At 45.2% G+C, this 22,605-nt stretch overlaps 1 protein-coding gene across 2 annotated transcripts; it reads right to left on the bottom strand.

Moving 5' to 3' along the window:
* Positions 1 to 9,261: 9,261 nt before the first annotated feature.
* On the bottom strand, positions 9,262 to 22,318 carry LOC119431546 (uncharacterized). 2 transcript variants are annotated; one of them, XM_049656996.1, is made up of 7 exons: positions 22,165 to 22,318; positions 19,669 to 19,863; positions 17,286 to 17,693; positions 15,452 to 15,666; positions 14,199 to 14,358; positions 13,718 to 13,814; positions 9,262 to 9,496 (listed from the first exon to the last, which is right to left on the bottom strand). In XM_049656996.1, the coding sequence occupies exons 1-7, from the start codon at positions 22,190 to 22,192 to the stop codon at positions 9,445 to 9,447; spliced, it is 1,155 nt and encodes a 384-aa protein (XP_049512953.1). In that variant the 5' UTR covers positions 22,193 to 22,318; the 3' UTR covers positions 9,262 to 9,444. The 2 variants fall into 2 exon arrangements, with proteins under 2 accessions (XP_049512953.1, XP_049512954.1); XM_049656997.1 differs by lacking the exon at positions 19,669 to 19,863.
* Positions 22,319 to 22,605: the final 287 nt, after the last annotated feature.

Raw genomic sequence — 22,605 nt, 5'->3', positions numbered from 1 at the left:
GCTCGTCAGTTACACTAGCTGTACTGCCGATGATGCCCTTGAGAAGAAAAATGAATGGCACGGATGAACATAGAGGCACGTGTTACCGGTGTTGGCCAGCCTAGCCACGCCTTCCTTATTTAGCCCAGTAGTGCCATCTAGTGACTCACAAAACAGACGCGGAAACAGCAGATGCTTTGAATTTGTGAACAGGCGGATGAAATAGCCACAGCGGCTGGATAAAAATGATAGAACCGAAGGCTGTAAGCATGGAGGAAGGAAAAACCTGAGGAGAGGCCCTGAAGTCACTCGTGAAGCCTCAGTAACGCCGAAGTTGGCTTTACTCCGCCATCTTGTCGCCTCCGGCGGGCGACCACGTGCAATCCCGCTGGGCCGCGCGGGTGACTTCCAATTGAAATCAAATGACATATCATGTAAGTCCCATTTAAAGCAATTGGATGTAGTCCCATTAAAGCCAGCTGGCATTTGGAGCCCTTAAGACCAGTTGCTAATTTCAGATTCCTACATGACAGCCTTGAATGAGCACTTCAGCAACACGAATCCTCAAATTGACGTGAGGATCAATTGGAACTGTCTGTAGTCTATACCAACTGGACCTTCCATGAGGCGCACTGGTAGTCTTTATACCAACTGGTACCCTAACAGTCTCAGTGTCTGACAGTGGATACTCGCTGCCTCCGCCGGCCTCCAGGAGCTCGAGGTTCTTGGCCACATCCTTGTCTGCCACCTTGCCGCCGATGCGGAAAATCTTGCTACTCGTCTTCGCATTCTCGGTACCCTAACAATGTCCAACTGGAATGCACCGGTTGAATGAACTGGTCCAATATAACGATGTCCAGTCGGAACTATCGTACAACCAATTGGACCCACCATGGTGTCCAGGTGGAACCAGACACAAAAGGATACAACCAGGGTCATTCTGATAGAACTTTGTCCCACTGAAAAAAAAAAAAAAAAACAATAGAAACCACTGTACTTCCCCCCCCCCCCCTTTTTTTTTTTTGAGTTGGCGGTGTAGTGTGTGACTGGAAGGTGTCCCGTAACGTTTGTGAAGTGTGCCTGCCTTGTTTCGGGCCTCGTGTTGCAGGTTGCGTGAAATTGGGGCCACGCGGACGAGTTCTCTGATTTAGGGGCGGGTGCGGTGCTTGCATGTCCGGGGCCTTATGTGGATTATCCCACGCGTTGGAGTATTTTCTGGCCCCGTGTTGCGAGGGCCAGGCGGCGCTCCAATAGGCTGCGCGATTAACTATAGGTTTCAATCATTTCTCTGGCGGTGATGGACCCCAAGGGCGTCCAGTCGAAGGGCGGCGGTACCTGGTGGAAGTCCTATAAGGCACGTTTATAGGCTATGCGAAGGAGGCCAGCCTCTCCTTGTCCAGCTCCCTCGGCGTGAGTGGCAGGTTAGACACGACTGATGATGAAGGCTAAGATGAGGCACAGTAGGTCCTTTTCCTTGAGGTCGTGTCACCGTGATGTAATTCTGCCGACCATGCGCATCACATGTGTACAGGATGCTTGTAGCTCCACCATCATCGCCTTGGAGGCAGAGGACGCGGAGCTGGCAAGCTTCGGATAGTTGGCCATTTATGGATAGGTACCAAGATGGGTATTAGTTGACCATTTATGGCGAACGAATACTCAGCTGTACCTACCAAGTGTCACTGATGCGGAAATAAGTTTATTTGTTTATTTAGAAGGAGGTCAACTGATCGGCGGTCGTGCATGCTTGCTTCTTCCCTTCTGCCTGATGATGACGACTTTGGGGGAAGCATTGGAGGCCGCTGCGTCTGGCGTATTGCCGGGCAATGTCCGTCGCGTGCTGGAGGGCGTCCTGATCGACAGGCAGGAGGTGAAAGATGGGTCTCCGGTTGGGGCCAGGCCGGAGGGTTTTTTATTATTATTAATTTTTATTTACAGAATACTGCAGACCAACGTGTGGCCCAAGCAGGAGTAGAATATTGTTTATACAATCACTGTGATACGTAATGTAAATCTTGCCAAGGAAAGGAATAGAACTTTTCGCCGACGATTACGATACTCCCTAATGCGAAATTTGAGCCCAGCTGTATACGTGCTTTCATTTTGCGATATACTGGGTGGCGCGGACAATCTGTCTCACGCGCCACGTTGCAGACGGAGAGAAGTGTGGCGCGACTGCCTCACTGATCGGGAGATCGCGAGAGGCAGCACGTGGGTGACGCGTGGGCGCGATTCACAGCAGCCACTTCAACAGCCTTCCGATAATGCAGCGCTGTTTCCATATAGACCACGCGCGCTACCCCGGCGCCATCTCGTAGCCATCGTCGCCGCAAAGCCCATCTTGCGCGGCACTACGGTTTTCTTCTCACGCTTTCGCCATACCCTCCTCATCGCGCTCGCAGTCTTTCACCTCCCGCTGCGCTCCGCGATCGCTCTCATCCTTCGCTGTCCTCGTTAACTCGGTTACGAGGTACGGCACCGACGCTCGCCGCAGGAACGGGTGCCTAAAAGCTGCGCTCTAAAAGTACAACGTAGAATTACAATACAAAGGAATGCGACCATTGCTTTATAAGCAAGAACCTTTTTTCGCGGAAAGAAAATATGAACTGTACATGAAATCTATGAACTAATAGAACTGTGCCAAACATAACACGACAGCATGGGCACGATTCGTTTTACACAAATGCCCACACCCACAAAGAGAAATGTTCGCTAAACACAATTTTCTATTGCAAGAGGTACATTATCAGACATTAATACATAGACAGGCAAGGCATTCCATTCGATAATTCTTCTGGTGAAAAAATGAAGCAATTTGTGCTCGTGAAATTGGATTATCTTATCGGGGTGATTACGCACAGTCGGTCTGATAGCAAATGGAGATATGGCAAAAAATCAGACTGAGTCACATTTCCTGAGGAAGAAAAGAAATTTTAGGCATCCTACTTTTCTGGAAGCTTCAAGCATGGCAAGATTATTTTTATTCATTCAGTGAGATGAGGAATCGTATGTGACGTTCATAACTATTATATATGAAGTGGACGGCTAGTCTGTTCATGTGCTGCAGTTATGACGCAGGCGTATTCCAATCTCGGCTCAACAGGTGAGACGTATTAGCTTCACGGATGAAGGAGAGTTTAAACTTGTGCCTTTATAGGTCTAGTTTACGCCCAGACGTTGTCAATTTGTTGCAACTAGTTCATTGTGACACCTAAACGTGGCTAATGTCTGCTTTTACAAGCACTCCTGCAACGTTAAAAAGCAACATTGGTGCAACAGTTTTGTAATGCTGCTTGGAAGTTCGTATAATGCTTAGGCAACCTTAGAGTAACTTGCTACATACAGCAACGTTGATGCAATGTCTTTGCAATGCTACTTGAAAGTTCCCACAATATCCAGGCAACCTTCGAGTAACTTGCCATGTACACCAATTGACATACAGCCGCATTCACGTCTAGCCGTTGGTGTGCTTTGCTATTTGATTGTGTGTGGATTTTTCACGGCTTCTTTTCAAGCATTCTGGTCCTCCCATCATGTCACAAGCACACAGATAACAGACAGTGGGATGTCAAGCCGCTAATGGCAGAGGGGAAAAAATATCACTTCCACTTTCCGGCACTAAAACTTGCAGGATACACAAAAGAAGGGTAACAATGTCCCACATATTCACCAACTCGTCTAAGGCCTTGATAAAGCTTCAGGTTTTCTGAAATGGTCACAAAGCCAGCCTTACCTGAAGAGCTGATGTTTAATGTGAAGACACACTTGTTGCTGGTCGATGGTAACGACTGTAGTAATATTTACAAAAGGTGTAAACAGTGCTGTTTGTACGAGCCCAATGTATATCAGTGTGCAAAATGAACTCCCTCTCCATGTCTCGTAAACAATTATTGCACCACATGATGCTTTCCTTACTGCATTTAAAAAATTAAATTACGGGTGTTTTATGTGCCAAAAGCACAATCTGACTTTAGAGGGGCCCTGAACCACTTTTTATCGAAGTGGAGAAAGGCATTTGAAGTGAAAATAGGCTATTTCAGAAATGTCTTTGCCACAAAAAGTACTTCAATGCATTCAGCAGAACAGCAGAAACGGAGTTATTGGCAAACACGGCTTCCGCTGTGCTCCCATTCTTTCTTCAAAGCCTTGCACTGCGAAGGCTGCAGTGAAGTGAGGCGTGGCCACAATGCTCCGCCTTTGAAATTTCCCCGTGGCATGCAGTTTAAATTTCAGTTTGGATGTTAACGTGGACGCCACGGCTTCCGATTTTGGTGCCCTACGCATACCTGCCAACCTCAAGACTTTCAATTTCGTAAACTCGTGACCAAGAGGGGGGAGGCACGAGAATTCTGCCGAGGAGTACGACTTCAAACACACTTGGAAGTACTGATGACAGTCTAGTATTGACGAGGCTTCGAGCACGCCATCACACTTCGCAGCCGCTACGGCTACGAAAACCGGAGTGCCGGAGTCGCCCTACACCTGATGCAGCAGCACATCTCACAAAAAAAAAGCGAGGCCCACAAAACAGGTCATACTCGCGAAAAAAGCCTAGCGAAGGTGACAGACGAGACGACAAGCCGCAGCCTCCAATACAGAAACTGTGCCTGCCACATTGACCAGAAATCGCCGTCGTCTCTGGGGGCACCACTTACATACAAGGTTGGTTTCTATTTTAAGAGTAACGACAACCAGTGACGTCCGGTCGTTGTCAGGTCTGTCAACGACCCAATGACGAAGGCAACGTCACAGAGTGAAAAATGTCCTTACTCTGCAGACAATGAAGGTTACGGCACACATTCCTATCATCTATGCACCCCTATTTAAGTGGCGCCCCCACCCACCAGCAGCAGTGTGACTTTATTAGAATTTTTAAAAATAATTTCGCGAATATAACCACTTTCTTGTAAAAAGTGAGCCGAAATTCGTAAAATCTTGTTAGATGGGTCCAAATTCGTACATTTTACGGAAAATTCAGAAGAGTTGGTAGGTATGCCTACGACACACTAAATGTAAGCCAAAGTCGGTTGTCCTTAGCGAGCCGCAGTACGCTTAGCCAGTGGACTTGTGGCGGCATCCCCGCAGCATAGCCGACCGCAGCAACCAATAGCAGCTGCATATGGGAATACTCTTTATTACAAAATAAAGAGTCCAGAAAAGAGCTTCTGTTGAAACGAGAGCGTTTGAGAGAAAGGTGGCTTCACACGCTTGCGAGCTCCACGCACTGCGTACGACAGCAAAACTTGGCTGAGATGCTCGGTGCAGCGTATGCTACCTGCGGACTATGTTACTTTACCAAGCCTGAGGGTTGGTTCAGGGCCCCTGTAAGGCACGTCGTAGTGGGAGACTCCGGATTAATTCTGACCACCTGGGGTTTTGCAACAAGCACCTAAATCTAAGTACACGAGTGCTTTTGCATTTCGCCCCCATCGAAATGCGGCCGTCATGGCCGGGATTTGATCCTGGCCATGGCTCATGCTTAGCAGCGCAACACCATACCCGCTAAGCAACCACGGTAGGTTCCGTACTGCACGTAATATGTTGTCCACAAAATAGTTTTGAAAAGCAGCAGCAGCTTATTAAATAGTTGGAATAACAATGAGCTTCCAAGTGCCATGGGAGGAAGTTCTTGGGCACACAAATACATTAGCTGAGGGGCAACAACATACAACATAATGGAAAGATTTATTGCACACAATAACAGCAAAAATGTGCAAGAATCAAATCAACGCTACAACTTTTTTCATGAGTGCAGAATAAAACAAAATATTTGTACATATTGGTCAAGATAAACATACCTGTGCAGAACACATCAAAATAGCAGCAACATGTCAATACATCAATTTTGATCACAGGAAGGATTCACAATCTCAGAAGAGGTACTGATTACGACTAGCTGTCCGAGATTCACAACATAAATGCTAGCCAATACCAGCAAGGTTGATAAACTGTCTTGCAAAGAACGAAATACTGCTGCAACAAATAGCACAATTAAAAAAGTAAAAAACAGCTTAAAAGAATCGAAATAATGCCACCAATCCTTGCTGGTGTTAGTTAAACTAGCAATACAGTTGAAACTCGATTTAACGAAGTGATAACCACGCTCGAATTGTTTCGTTAAATCGAGAAGTTTGTAAAATCGATAAAGGGATTTTTCAGTCATTCAAAATCTAAAATCGTAACGTAGCGACACCCAAAAGCTACCGCGGCATTGTATTTGCCACTAACCCACGCCTGCGCCTGTGAAAAGTCCGCAAGAGTGGCCTGAATTGCTTGTGCGATGCAGGCCAAGTAGACGGTCATGCGCGGTGTGCAGTCTTGTCAAAATAAAGCTAGGGTCGCGACTAGGACACCGAGATGTTTTAACGCGACAGCGTTAGAGCACACGCTCGAAGAAAAACCCGCCTGTGTTGAAATTGTAAGAAAATCACTGCTCTATTTACTAATTAATTTCAGAAAAAACTTTGTTAAATCGGGTTTTCTGGCCATTAATATTGTTAATTCGGGCTGATGACTACATTGAACCTTATGGGTACCTGCCGGGGAATTTAAATTTCTTTGTTAGATCGGGAACTTCGTAAAATCAGGTTTCGCTAGATCGAGTTTTAACTGTATGAACTAAGAAAACAATATACTGCATATGGTAACATATTACATTAGTATGAGAAAACTTGCCCTTTTGAAGATATTCTAGCAGCTTTGACCAGACAAAATGTGACACAGGAGAAACTCAGCAATAACCTTGCAACATAACTGCGTGGCCACTCATCAAGTGTATGAACGTCAACGCAACAGGCTAGCTATATTTAGAAACATACACTGATCGTTAAGCTTTTAAACAAGATATTTTGCACTCATAAATGGCCATATTATGAAGTACAGCAACCAGCGCACCACTCAGGTACTAAAGACAGGCCGAAATGTAGATAAGGTGTACACCCGTGAGCAAAAGTAAACGGACCACAGGGTCGCCGAAAAAAGTTAATTTCTTCGTAACTAACAAGCATAAACTAGAATTGACGAGAACACTGAAAAGTTCGCCCAATGCCATGTTCGGACTGCAGTCCTCAATTTCAAGTTGCGTTCACAGGCAGAGGAAAAAAACGGCTTTATCGCGCAACCCCTCTCCGTATACTTTTGCTCACGGGTGTACATACTTTTGTGGACAAATAAAATTTCTAGCACTGCAAATAATGTAAACCTGCACTAAAAAGCAAGCTGTTAAATAACTAGAAAGGACCCAGTAAATTTCACAGCTTCAAGCACAGGAATGAAATTGACATACGAGGTGTGTTCAAAAAGAAACCGAACTTTTGAAATAGCGCGCCAATCAGCAGAGGGAGCGCGCTGCGGCTACTGAGCGTATGTAGCGGCAGGGTTAGACAACAAACTGTCATTTGCCGCGTTTCGCTCTGACCGTTAGTTGGCGAGCTACAGCCGCTGAAGTGAGCACATGAACAAGCTGTTCTTCGGATTGGTGCCAAAGTGACAATGAAAGAATTGGAAGAACTGCGTGTGTGTGTGTGTGTGTTTGTGTGTGTGAAGTTCTGCTACAAACTTGGGAAAACTTTTACAGAGACATTTCAGTTGCTTAGTCAAGTATACGGGGAGGACTGTATGAGTCGGGCACAGTGCTATGATTGGTTCAAGCGTTTTGAAGATGGAAGAATGTCGGTTCGTGACGATCCCAAGCCTGGACGACCTTCCACATCTACAGATGATGACCACGTCGAGAGAGTTCGAACTTTGATTCGTGGAAATCGCCGTTTGACTGTTCGAGAAGTCACTGACGAAGTGAGTATCAGCGTAGGATCATGTCATGAAATTTTGAGTGACAAACTTGCGATGAGTCACGTCAGTGCAAAATTCGTGCTGCGTTTGTTGACTGACGAACAGAAGCAGACCCGTGTTGAAATCAGCCAGGAACTGCTTACCGCTGACAATGCCGATGAAAACTTTCTTAAGAACATCACAACAGGCTATGAGACATGGGTTTATGGCTATGATGCTGAAACGAAAGTGCAGTCATCGCCGTGGGTGGCCAAAGGTTCTCCTCGTCTCAAAAAAAGCATGCATGAGTCGATCAAAAATGAAGGTGATGTTGGTTGTGTTTTTTGACTGCAAAGGCATTGTCCATCACGAATTTGTGCCACGTGGTCAGACAGTAAACAAAGAAGTTTACCAGGGAATCCTAGCACGTTTGAGAGATTCTGTGTGCAGTAAGAGGCCTGAATTGTGGGAAAATCAGGCTTGGGATGTAGCATCATGACAATGCCCCGGCTCACGCATTGCTTCTTGTCCGCAGCTACTTAGCGAAACACCACACTCCTGTTGTGCCCCACCCACCATATTCTGCCGACCTAGCCCCAGCACTTTTTTCTACTCCCCAAGCTGAAAACCACCTTGAAAAGACGTCATTTCAAACCGTAGAGGAGATCCAGGACAATGCGAGAAGAGACCTGCGTGCCATTCCAGAAAGCGTGTTCAAGGAGGCTTTCCAAAAATGGAAGAAAAGATGGGAAGAGTGTATTGCCAGCAGAGGGGACTACTTTGAAGGGGACAGCACTTAAAATGTTGTACCATTAGCAGTAAAGGTGTTATAGCAAAAGTTTGGTTTCTTTTTGAACACACCTCGTAAATTATGTTATGTAATCCCTTCACAGCAACACACAAAGGGCAGTCACTTTAACTGTGACTGCTGCCACAAGTGAAAATGAAATGCTGACCACTGAACCAGGTGTAGATAAATTTGTGTTTTACATATGACTATGAGGCTTTCTACGACAATGACAACGTTAAGACAGTGACTTATAAGGAATTAAAAATGTTTAGTGCACATTGACAGAATATTAACAAGTTCTTGATCACAACGATCCTGGAAATAATCAGAGGCCTCGCACATTTCCATCATAGAACGAGATCGCAAATGGAAACAAAAAAACGTTCAAATGTGCGAAAGCTTTTTCTAGCAAATTCCTAAATAAACATTTCACAGCGCTGGTGAAATAACTGTGCTTTGCCAGAAATAACACAAGATTAATCACCACTGCGAACCGTCAGTAAGATACAAAGTTAGGACTGGCAGTAAGCCACCTACCAGCACCCGTCAGCATAGTAGACACATAGATTTAACACACTTCCCTCTCTTCCTATCAGCAGAGGGTATGGGCATCAACACAGCCGCTGGTGGTGCACCTCCTGCTTTGTTCACTTTGCCTGACAGAACTGTGCAGGTACATTGTAAGGTGAAGGAAGAGTAGCTGACACAAATGCTTCACATTTTTCCGATGTGGTGCGTTAACCGGCATTATTTGGTCACGACTGACTGCAGAAACATGCAAAGCGTGGTGCTCCCGGCTGATGAACAGCATAGTGATGTGGATGAAGGCAATGGCAAAAAAAAAAAAAAAATGTTTGGTTACCATAGCGATGGGTGCAGTACTCTTGAGGGCAGACGTAGACGTTTCATTTTGTCCGAGGTGAAGAACGTTTATGGTCGGAGGCCAGTGCTGCCTCTCTGGAGGGAAAAGAAAGGGGGCACAGTTGGCAAAAGCCAGTAAGAGGCTTAATTAACTTGAAGTACTTAGGCATATTGATAGTGAAGTCATACTGGATCACCTCTAAATCTATTATACAAATATGACTCAAACGACTTGTGGTGAAGGCATTAAAAAACAAAAACGTACAAAAAGATTACTACACATCCAGTGAGTCCTGTGTCGCTTTCTCTTATCGGTGGTTTTCAAAAATGCACCACAGCTTCATTCACAGTTTCATTGGTCGGAAATGAATGCATTGCCAGGTATGAGCACCGGCAAAATTTATCTACATCTTCACAGTACAAAACAACTAAGGGTCTAAGGCACTTGTCTGCTGACCACAGCCCTGTGTACCTGCTGTGGCTGCGAAACGACTAAAGCATTAGGCTGCCGAGAAACGCAAGAACACAAATGTACTTGAATATCACTTTTCTTCGACAAACACAGATGGAAATAATCAATGTACAGCCATCTCTTACAGTGTGTTTTACAGAGTAAATGGATTTCGGGATGCTCATTCCTATCAATATTAGTAACCATATAAACCCACCGTTTAATCTTGACTGTAGCAATCACATTTTCAAAGCAGCAAATGCAAAAACGGCGATGCAATGAGATTTCAAATCATGGTAATGTACTATCGGCCAAAAAAGTTTCCTGACCAAGGGATCTGGCAAAAAGCTGAATATCTCCGCAGCAACAAAACACAGCCTGATATTCCCATTTTCAGCCTCTGCAGGAATATGCGAACAACATTGTGATGTACGGTTTTACTGGCTGCTTTTAAAGGCTGCTCGGATATTTAGTGTTTTCTGAGATCCCGTGGTCCGTAAACTTCCTTGGTCGATACAGTAGAACCCCGCTGTTACGTTCCCGGGTGCTGCGTTTTTCCGGCTGTTACGTCGTTTTCGCCCGGTCCCGGCACAGCTCCCATAGAACCCAATGCATTGGTAACCCCGCTGTTACGTCGAAACTGTGGGACCGTTCCCGCATCATACGTTGCGAACTGCCACACCGCGCCGACCCGAGCGGCCATTTTTACTTTTCATGTCGCTTGGCTTGGTTGCTTGACGATGGCATTGGCCGCCCAAAGTGCCGGGGGCGACACTTATTACGTATTTTCGGTTTCCGCTAGCAAAAGTATGGCCCTTGAGGTCCGCATTTGCTATCTAAAGATTTGCTATCTATGACGCGTTGCGGCCCTAAAATTGGTTTGGCTCATAGATGTTCCGTATAAAGTCCAAGGGTGATAACGCGTGCGAGCGAAAGCGTGCGAGGGGAGCCGACGACCGCGTCTCGTGCGAAAGAGAGAAAAGCAGGAAGGAAGCGCGCCTTCTTCCATTGCGCTCGAGGCATCGGCGAGGGAACGAGGGGGAGGGATAGCGGGCAGCGTTGTGCTCTGGCACCATACTGCGCGGCGGCGCGCGGGCTGTATCTTGAAAGCGATCTGCAGGGGGGCAGAGTGTACACAGTGTAGGTGCGTCGGCGGCTCGTAGTATGTGCTTGTTGTGTGGTCTCGGCGCTCAGTTTGCGTTGAAGCGATAGACGCCAGCATGAAGGTGACTTCGCTCGCTTCTGCAGCGGCGCTTAAATTCCTCACGCCAGCATTTCCACGCTCATCGAGTGTGATGTGTTCATGTTTGCCTGTGGGCACTGACAGCATGCTTGTTAATTAGTCAATAAGCGAATGTTTACAAGTTTGTACAGACGATAAAACTACTGTTCTTACTTTGTATAGCTTATCGCAATCGATACTTGGGCTGTCGGGCGAAACTACGTTTTTTTTTTTCACACGTAAGAATTAAAATAATGTGTGCCAGTTCACCACCTACTCCCATTTCTCAATTTTTCCTGTTTCCCGGCTCTTACGTTTTTTTTTTTACGGTCCGGTGAAACACGTAACAGCAGGGTTCTACTTAGTACATTTTAGTACATTCCAACCACCGTGGTCTTTCTTTTTATAACCTTAGGCAGTAAAATTTAATCCGTCGCACTCAAAGCTGTCCTCATAGCTCAAGTGTTGCTTTGAGATACAGTCGAATCCCCCTACAACAAATGCCGCTACAACAAAATTTCCGCCACAACGAAGATTTTCCGATTCCCCATCAGCTGCGCATAGAAAGTAATACAAAAAAAAGTATCTCCATAACGAAGGCGTTTTATTCGGTATTTCTGCTTCAACGAACTTTTCGAGAACGAAACTGGGACTGAATTGAAATTGGAACTGCCGAGTAGTCAAACTAGAAGGCCCTTCCAAAGCTGTGACGATCGTATGTCCGCTTGAACGAGGCTTTCGCGAACGAAATCAAGTTCACAGTACCGATTTAGGCACTGCAATAATCCATAGCCACGCGTGGTCATCACGCACCTTTGAAAAACTGCACCGGATCACCACAATCGCTGCCGTTTTCTGTGGTGTGTGTCCAGTCGAAATGGCCTAGGCTAACAAAGAAGCGTAAATTTCTCTCTCTCGAGGAGAAGGCACATATGATCGCCGAGGCAGAAAGCGGAAGGAAAAAAATTTCGCAGTTTCACCCGAAGGAGAAGCATCGATTGCGATAACAGATTAGTAGACAGCTATACGAACTAAGGATCGTAGTTTTGTCGGCCGTATAAACTTGTAAACATTCGCTTACTAACTAAATTACCACGCACGGTGTCGCGCGCGCACAAGGTAAACAAGAACCCATCTCGCTTGATGACCGCGGAAACTCGGTGTCAACACCCTGGAATGAGAAGGCGCGAGCAGCGAGCGAATTGACCTCCGTGCCGTCTCTCACTTCAACGCGAACTAAACGTTGAAAGCAAAGCGCACACACTCTACCGGCACTAGTTGCACTTTGCCCACATTGCAGATCGCTTTCAAGATGAGGTCAACGCGGACGCTCACTTTGTGGACGTCGCAGATTGCTTTCACGATAGCGCCTAATAGCGCCCGAGCGGCCGCGCCGCAGCCGCTGTTGTCAAGATGCTAACGTCTCGTCATCTGCGGAAAATGACAACCTGCTAGAAACACTGATTCTAGCGACTGCTTTGAAAGTAATTGATCATTTTGACCTCATCTTAAAATTTAGCCCACGACAATGACATTGCGATGGCTCTTTTAACGGACTGTGAGACTTGCGTAGCGCCTTTGCTTGCCGTGAAGCGCAAGAAATCCAGGCTGACCGACTTCTAGAAATAAAATTTCCGGTAAGCGCAAGCTTGCCAAGTTTGCCAACCTTGTCATAAATATGCAATGAAATCCTCATAATTCAATCCGTTTCATTGCGACGGTGCATGTGCCGCAAAATGAGTGTTTTGCGATCGGCCGGGTACGCGCGTTGAGTTGGGCGTAGGCCGCAACGTACGAAAAATGCTATAACAGCGGCGCGAAATGCATACTCTCGCGAAGTTGACACTTATTGACCGCCTTCAGTACATCTCAACCTTTGCCCGGACGATTGTTCCCGGAATCGTCCGTGAAGGTTTCCCGGACGATTGTTTCGGTTTCGTTCGCGGCTTTGCCGTTTGACGTACGTATATACATACTAATTTCGCGTTAACGAAGTTCCTCCACAACAAAATTTTCGCGTGTCCCATGAATTTCATTGTAGCGGGACTCGACTGTATTAAAAAGTGAAATTAAATAAAATTTTGCATGCCTACAATGAACAAATCATGCACAAGCTAGGCACAGAGTTCACTTAGTAACAATAATAACTTGACAACCATATACCCTAGGTGTGCTATGTTTAGGTTTATATGTGATGGTGCCTAATTAATTCTCGGAATAACCAAAGTGGGCTAGAATTCTAAAATTAACATGGTAATTAATTAACTAAATTAATTAAATTATGGGGTTTTACGTGCCAAAACCACCATCTGATTATGAGGCACGCCGTAGTGGGGGACTCCGGATTTCGACCACCTGGGGTTCTTTAACTTGCACCTAAATCCAAGTACACAAGTGTTTTCGGCATTTCACCCACACTGAAATGCGGCCACAGTGGCCGGGATTTGATTCCGCGAGCTCGTGCTTAGCAGTCCAACACGATAACCACTAAGCGACCACGGCGCGTAATTAACATGGGAACATATATGCTTATGTGCTTATAAAACACAGCAAAACATATTCCGAGAGATTTGAAACTTGCTCTAGCAATGTTTGACTCCATGTAATAATAATAACATTATATAATGATGAAAAAGTTGCATACCGTTTCTTCTGCCGTGAAGGGGCGTGCCGTAGCCAGGCTGCAATGCCGCTGTGTATATCTGTCTCCGTTGCTGTTGTGTATGCCTTTTGTAATGTTTCTGAAAATTCAAAAATGTTTTTTTTTAAGGAGAGCAATACTACCAAAAAAATAAAATGAGCAAAAGGAGGCATTATTAAAAAAAAAAGAAGGTTTTTCATTTATTTCCTTTCTCATTAACTTAAATCATGGCACCCTTATAATGGGTTACTCGGGAATGCACATAGGACCTAAGCTCAAATGTAAGCATCGTCACAAAATTTGCTGCTATACTTTAACAGCAAAAATGGAAAACCTAGTGGTCGTCGGAACAAGAACATTATGATGGAAGATTACTTTGACATGTTTCAACGCCAAGAGGCTTTTCAAAATCCCTTAGTTCATGAAACTTGCAATAAAAACAAAACATGCCCAGAGAAGTTGAACAAAATTAGATCAAACGTACCAGTGACAACTTGGAGGAGCTGCAAGGCGTTAAACGGCCTTTTTCCTTTTCTCCCCGTTAGTGAAAAGTCTTGTGCCAATGCATCCTTCATGCACTTTCTCATCAGATATCGTAGAGCGCCTATCAGAGAAGAGCCTCCAAACAGAGAGAAGTGAGCCACCTGGAGGGGCAAAAAAAATTTTCATGAATTTCAATGCTTAGTGAAGCAAGTATCCTGAAATAATGCCAGAAAGAATGCTTCCATATCTCACTGCATAGCCTTCATCTTATGCTACAGAAGACCAGCAGTACAATTTGGCACTGCCCCACTGCTGGAGAATATCTGATTGGTTGGGTTCATCACGAATCTGTCATCTGTAATCGGGGCGGCAAAATAACCGCGTGGTAGAATCCTGCAAATACTGTAAACACAAGCCGTCTGCTATCCCCTGCGCAGATTATGAATCTGCCCAGGGGAAAGCAGGAGGATCTGCGCAGGGGATAGCAGACGGCTTGTGTTTACAGTTTTTGCAGGATTCTACCACGCGGTTATTTTGCTGCCCTGATCACGAATCTGCCCAGGGGATAGCAGACGGCTTGTGTTTACAGTATTCGCAGGATTCTACCACGCGGTTATTTTGCCGCCCAAATATCCCCAAAAATAACTTGGTGCTGATCCTACCGTGCACTTCAAGTAATGAAACCCGAGTCGAACGCGTAACGTACAAAGGCACACAGACACGCACACAGCTGAATCTTAGCGGCTAGTTGCTATTGCAGTTCGATGACATCTCCTTTTGCTGTCTACCCACAGAAAGTCAACTTCAGTTCCAAGTAATGCATTAGAAATGCCACACGTACAGCAAGCTGGAAAAAGGGCAACCGCAAACCAAGGAAAAAAAAAAAAACAATGTTTGTTCGATGGCAGTGTGCCCAGCTACCTTGCATCGAGCTTTTTTTTAGTAAGAATCGGTTTCGTTTTTGATTTAGGAATAGAATTAGTTACGATTGTAATGCACATGCGAACTTCCAAAAAAAAAAAAAAGTGTGCGTTATAATCGTGCAAATACGGTACTTTTGACTAATGGGGGCTTTTAAATGTGACCCTTAATCTAAGTACATAAGTGTTCGGATTTCGCTTCTATTGAAATGCCGCTACAATGGATGGCATTGAACCCACAACCACGTGTTAAGCAGTGGAACACCTGAGCCATCGCCAGCAGGTGCTCAAAAATATCACAAAGTGAATCAATTTAAAACCAGATAAAACTTACCAGACCAGTCCTATTCTTCAGTGTCCGCAAACATTGCTCAAGTTTTTCAAGGTCCTGGTGAGTTGCCAAAGGAAGCAAATCAAGCATGCCCGTATCAGTGGAACCTCCAGATGTCTGCCTTGGTGGTACGGAATTTTGCAGACCCTGCACGGCATTTTCCAGTGTATCCAGCTGGGCTTTCATCTCGTTCAGCAGCTTAAATGTTTCTTCTTGCACTGTGTAAAATTAAGAAAAAAAAAACACAAAACAGGTTTCACAATATTAGACTAGTTAACACACAGTGAGCAAAAGTATACGGACCAGAGATTGCGCGATAAAGCTGATTTTCTCCTCTGCCTGTGAATGTAACATGAAATTGAAGACTGGAGTTCAAACTTGGCATTGCGAAATTGTTAGTAGACTCGTCAACTTCAGTTAATGTATCTTAATGATGAAGAAATTCAGTTTTTTCGGTGACCCTGTGGTCCGTATACTTTTGCTCACGAGTGTACATACCGGTGCTCATTAAGATTTTGAAATTAGAAAGCCTCAAATATTTGTTTTTCAAGCGATAAGAACAATTTCAAAAAGAGAGGTAATAAAATGCAAAATTCCTTTTATTGTGACAGCCTGCTTAAGCTACACAGCATTTAGTGTTTTACAGTTCCAACATTCTAAAAGCTGCTGCAGACAATTGCACACATGTATGTAGATATAAAAAATTTGCAAAAGACAATAATTTCGAATGGCAAGTGCAAGGTCATTCAATTTCTTAAATGTAGTAGCCCCAAACTAGCCTACCACCATGATGGGCAACTGTGACTAACAATGAATGCAATCGGGTACTGTATTTTTAAACCTAACAAAACTTTACCCATGAAAGTGGCAGATACCAGATTGGTTCCCAATGTAGACTGCTCTGCCTGCTACTCTAAGGAATTACACAAGCTTTTGAACTCTTGACATAAAACTGCTACACACCACTTTGTTTGCTACTGCAATCAGTCAGGTGTGTTAATGTTTTAAATGCAAATGTGAACAAGGTTCTTGCTAATGTGTTACAGCCCTACTGAAAGAAACCCTGTATTCCCCATAACTCCTATATCCAATAATATCACATGGCATATGATATGGGAAAACATTCTCTTTTTTATTGGATCCTATGCGTTTCATATCGGATTATTGGATGTGGGAGTTATGGGACATATAGATTTTTCAATAGGGAGTGGCGATGAAGTATGGCGGCCATTTTGCTCCCGTCATTGAAAATTTGATACTCAAAAGCTCTCATCAGGGTGAAACGTAACATAACTGTGCAAGAAAACCAAGTCTTAAAGCTGGTACTTCTAGAAGAAAATGATTAACCAAATCAGAATGATAACTAACTCACACTAGCTGATAACTGATAATGATAACTAGCTCACACAGGTCTCCTTCAATCAGTACAAAAACTGACAGACAACTGCTGTTTACTTAATCCTAAAAGTAAAGCTATGCAGGTACAGAAAAATTTCGTTCTGGTACAGGCATAAACCCAAGACCACCACCTTTCCAGGGCGTCAATTTACCAACTGAGCTAACCCGGAGGTTAGCCGTACAGAATTCTGCATCATCCATGCTGTTCGTGGTAAAAACGATTTCTGTCCGCCATGCTGCACACTGTTTGCATAGTAATAAGAGCCACCTATGGTATAGCTACTGTGACTAATATGAACCATGAAGTGGCAGCAATATCTGTAAAAAAATATATGTATATATGCTTGTCACATAATTTAACAATTGACTGCCTCACAGCAACTCTAGTGCACTGGTCTAAAATGGCTTCTAAGATTGCTGGCCACATCAGTTGGCTTACTTTTCAGGATAGGTTGAATGCTGGCCGTTGGCAGTGCCTGCAAAGTGGCTGCAACTGGCTGTAGGGAGGGTGCAGTTGGCTGCATTGCAACAGTTGTGCCCTTTGAAGGTGCCGTCTTCCGAAATTTTGGGGTTGGTGGTTGTGAAACCGAGTTCAAAGGAGCCCTTGCAGGGCCACACAATGGTCCTGATACTGGTGTCACACATTCAGCATCTGAACCATAGACACCTTCTTCATCGGATGAAGCCAGTCGCTGTGCTCGCCTCTTTCTTTTTGGCTCCCGACGTCCATTATCAAAGGCAAGGTCAGACGGCAGTGTAGCCTGTTCCTCATAACATCCATTATCAGATGCAAGGTCAGATGTCAGCGCAGCCCGTTGTTCCTTCTGCCTGGCGATGTCATAGCTAGCTGAAAAGTAAATTACAAGAATACCTCTGTGACCTAAGGCAGTCAGCCGAGTCGAGAAAAGCACATGGAAGCATTAAGATTACCTTTTTGTTCGAAGACAGTTGGAAAAACATTACAAAACAGAATACACCACCACTGTCCAAAACTCACAATATCTGCATGTCCTTTGGAGCACTCTATCCGAGCTCAGTGTAAGGCACGCCTCTTGTACTGCAATTGTAGCTTGCTCTTTACCTCCACTTTGCTTTTAACACGACTTGACAAGAAGCCTAACTACCCCCATTGGAATTAACATTTCTTTGTTGCCCTATGCTTTGCCTGGGTCGCTGTGCAAAAAGCTAGAGGTTCCCAGTTTCACCAGTTTGCGTGAAATTTGGTGCAGGCTCTAGCCATGTGTGTTCCGCACAATCCACATGCACTAACTGCTGCGTTTTGCCGAGTTTGTGTGCGCTCTGACTATGGCATATGCTCTGGCTTATGCAAACTAAGATGAAACTCGGAACTCTTGAGCTCCCTGCATACCAGCCCTGGTGACATATTTCCTAGCCGTTTTCCTATTATTCTTACAAACTCAAATTCACACTATCTGATTATATTAAAGGAAAAAAAAAACTAAACTCAGGTGTCTAGAAGAAGTACCATGACAAAATTACTCAATGGCAAAATGACAACATGAGGAAGAGACATTGTTAAAAATTATGGGGTTTTACGTGTAAAAACCACGATCTGATTATGAGGCGCGCCGTAGTGGGGGACTACGGAATAATTTGGGCCACCTGGGGTTCTTTAACGTGCACCTAAATCTAAGTACACGGGTGTTTCTGCATTTCGCCGCCCATCGAAACGCGAGAGACATTGTTGAAGGGGTCCTGAACCACCCCTTGGACTTGGTGAAAAAACGCAGATAGCATACACTGCTGTGAACATCTCAGCCAAGTTTTGCAGTCGTGTGTGGCGCGTGGCGCTCGCAAGCAGAGCATGAAGTCACCTTTCTCTCAAACGCTCTCTTTTCAAACGAAGCCTGCTCGTCACTCTTTTCTGGATGCTTTATTTCGTAATAAAGCATCCAGAAAATGCGGCTCGGCCGCATTTCTGGATGCTCGGCCGCGTGCGTAGGAATTAAACTTTGGTCACCCTGTTTATCGGTGTCATAGCCGTCAAATCTCACTCATTTCGACTAGTATTAACACTCAACTAGCCTCGAAACACGCGAAACTTAAGGTCAGACCACATGCGCTGACTCCTGGCTGCTCCTAGTTAGATGCCTTGGTAGACTTATTGATAGCGCTTCAAAATGCGCAAGTTGGATGTGGCTACTATCCGTCGGTCAAGCTGGTGAAGGACAAAGCCAGTCTGCACCACAATCAGACTGCAGCGTACGAGCGCAAGCATGCACTCAAGCCAAGTTGTGCACAAAGCAAACGCTGCGCATACATGCTACAGTTGCATGTAGCTGCGGTCTCCTACGTAGCGTAGATACCACGGCCGCCGCGGGTTACCACGACGAGTCCACTAGCTAAGCGCGCTGCGCGTCGCTCACGAAAACCAAGTTGGCTTACGTTTGGCGCGTCGTAGGCGCCAAAATCGGAAGTAGTGGCGTCTACATTCAGTAGGCGGAGCGTTGTGGGAACGCCCACTCCGCCATAGCCTTCGCAGTGCAAATCATTGAGGAAGGAGCGGAAGCACCGTGAAGGTCGTGTTTGATTGCCAATAACGCCGCTTCTGCTAAACGCATTGAAGTACTTTTTGCGGCGAAGTATTTCCGAAATAGCCTATTTTTAACTCAAAATCCATTTCTCCACTTCAATAAAAAGACGTTCGGGGTCCCTTTAACATAAAGGACAATGCTGTGCTGTGAATGTGGTTCGAATAAGAATTTCTGTCAGAAATAACCTCTAAATGGACAACTTAGCAGTGGGTACAAGAACTGCTCTAATCTATTCAAAATGCTAAGAAAAGCTTTGTGTGAGCTCACCACATGTGAACAGCATTCGGCAATCATAACTAGTCCAGCCTTCTGAAGGCTCCTCCTGATCCTCAACTGCAGTCTTTATTCGTGTTGTGCTTCGGTACGGTGGCCATAAAACTCGGTCACCAACAACCCAAGCAGATGGAACAGCGGACACCTCATGCCGCTTAGGAACATGCACAATGCTGTAAGCCTGAGCACCTAGAAAGACAGCACGCAGAAAAGTAACCACAAAAGTAAGCAATCATCATGTTAGTATGCAAACCATTCAAGCAACTGCTGCATTGTTTATGTTCTGGATTTATAAGAAGTCTGACTGCATATACTCCAACACCAGTCCTCTCACTTCAGTTTGAGTACACTCCTGTGCATGAGAAGATGGGGGAAACAACGTAGCAGCCCACTTCATTTGCCAAGCAAACACACTTGTGCAGAATGTCATCCTAATTCCACACTGCTAACTCTTGTGAAAGGCTTTTAGCAGCAAAAATAAATAGCTGAGATGATGGCACTAGGCACAAATACGAGTCTGTCAGTTATCTAAAATACCCCCACAGAAGCTGGTCGCAGGGGATGGCTGAAGAATGTTGGCTATCAACACAATGTGACCATTTTTTAGACAGACACCCCCGGTTATCCATTTTGTTGCTCTTCAATACAGTGCCCGCAATCTTTAGAATAGTTATGACGGCCTTCGAAACTCAGTGGTACAGGACCATTGCAGTGCTCTCCAGAAAGCTGGGGAAGCGAATCTGGTACAGGCAAAGTAGTTCCACTGAGGCAACTTTCCTCTTAAGACACCTGACAATCTGTTGAAACACTTGGGCTTTTGACTTGACTAGCGTCTTCAGCTTGTACAGGAAGTTCTCGAAAGGAAAGGCAGAAAACTGATCTAGTGGACCAAACCAGCGGACATCATCAGCAATAACTTTCCTCTTAAGACACCTGACAATCTGTTGAAACACTTGGGCTTTTGACTTGACTAGCGTCTTCAGCTTGTACAGGAAGTTCTCGAAAGGAAAGGCAGAAAACTGATCTAGTGGACCAAACCAGCGGACATCATCAGCAATATGCAACAGAGAATGCACATTGTAAACATAGAGAGCCAGCTTCAGAAAGAAACTGCTGCAGAAGGTTCTCAGCAACATCAGTATGGTGCACAGCATATTTTGGACAAGCAAAAATGAAAATAGAGATGCTGAGCTTCATGAAATGATTAAAAGCTTTCTTTCAAACTTTCCTTTTAGGGCAACTGGCCCATAGTGGAGAAAAGAAAGTTCCTAAACTCTACCGCTTTCCCATGTGCAACAAGAACTGCAAGAACCGAGTTTGTTCAGTAATGAACTAGCAGCTTTTTCATCACACCTAGACACACCAGATGCACATAATCGAGAGAAAACTGGGTTACCATTCCAACACCTAAACACTGCAGAGGAGACACTGTGATGGTGATCTTTCTGAAGAAAGTTTTGAAAGTCCTCATCCGTCTGCAGGGGGCTGTTATATTCTGGAAAAATGGCTTTCTTATCCAGAGCAGAGTGCACGCCCTTTTGTGCACACTTTTCACAACCAAAATAGGTGATGCGCCCCTTTATGCACTTGATATAAGCCTTTGCCGGTGCATCACAAACAAATGCAATGAGTCTCACAGCATACGACTTGTCATTGTACAAAAGTCCCTCTTTAAGCCCATGACTGATTTCAAAAAGCCTTTCATGTACAAAGTTACGTTCTCAGGCTTGCTGTCTCCCTCATAAGGGGGAACAACAAAATGCGAAGAGCAGGAACTTTCCCTAGCCAACATGAGTATTGGGCAAAACTCGAGAGCTGCAGGAAATTGGCAGCCCATCCACATTTACATTCACAGAGAGCTTCTGGCACCCTGGTAGAATGTGCTGCAAAATGCGCTCTATCAGACTGGATGTTATTCCAAAGTTATAGTACACTCCACTACACATCGACAGTGGCTCAGTTTTCTTTGAGGCCTTCAGTAATGTTCTCGCATCCGTAAGCAGCTTGGGGTGAAAAGGCGTCAGCACCTTGAGGAGAGAAGTCAGGTGGGAAGCTGACACTTTATATAGTATAGACTGCCCACATGCGCAGATCGCTCTCAAGAAAAGACTCGGCACTGTACACAGCCACTGCATACGGACTTGTCCAGTCATCTCCAGAGCTGTTCGAAAACACATGTTCGGCGTTAGGCAATACGAAAGCAGCCGATTCTGTGTTCGCCACGAAGTAAAGCCACATACGTCATCCTCGTCTGTGACCGATTAGCAAGACAAACTTACCACGCCGGCGCTGAGCACGGCGTTACCACGCTCAGCAGTTGGGTCACTAACTTGCAGCTGCATAATGACATCGCGACAGCCGAAACACAAAGAAAAGTATAGGACGAGCACTCGTGCTGAGGTTTTCTTTTCTCTGTATTTGGCACAGCATATCCTAAGAGTGATCGCCAACTGGACAACTAAACCATGCTATATACTGACAAAGGCTTACCGCTTTTTTGCAAGCCAGCATGAGGCATTTCGTTTTGAGTTTTGCGCCGCGAAGGCCAAGGAAAGCGCGAACACGAGATACCACTGACGAGGAAGAGAAAAAACAAACATAGAATAAACAAACTCGGCAATTGACGATGTCAGTAACCGTAGGACTGCCGCTAGTCAGCAAAGGCTCCGCCATTAGGATCTAGGGGGAATCTAGGGCTAATGATTCATAGTTTGCAATTTCACGACAAAAAATAAAAGAGCATCATTATATAATGTAGTGATAATAGGATGCCAATTACTTTTTCTTAAGCGCGAGGGGTTATGGAGTCGCCATCTGTCGGAAGCGCCTCGCTTGCGTAGGTATGAGGGATAACGCGTAGCGCTCCTCATAGGTTTGGCTGTCGGCGCTCAATAAAAACACCACGCGGGAGCCCTCCTGGCCATTTGGCGC

This window comes from Dermacentor silvarum, chromosome 10 (assembly GCF_013339745.2).
Source record: "Dermacentor silvarum isolate Dsil-2018 chromosome 10, BIME_Dsil_1.4, whole genome shotgun sequence".
Lineage (NCBI taxonomy): Eukaryota > Metazoa > Arthropoda > Arachnida > Ixodida > Ixodidae > Dermacentor > Dermacentor silvarum.
The sequence above is the reverse complement of the archived record's forward strand: the minus strand, read 5'-3'. Positions and strand labels throughout refer to the sequence as shown.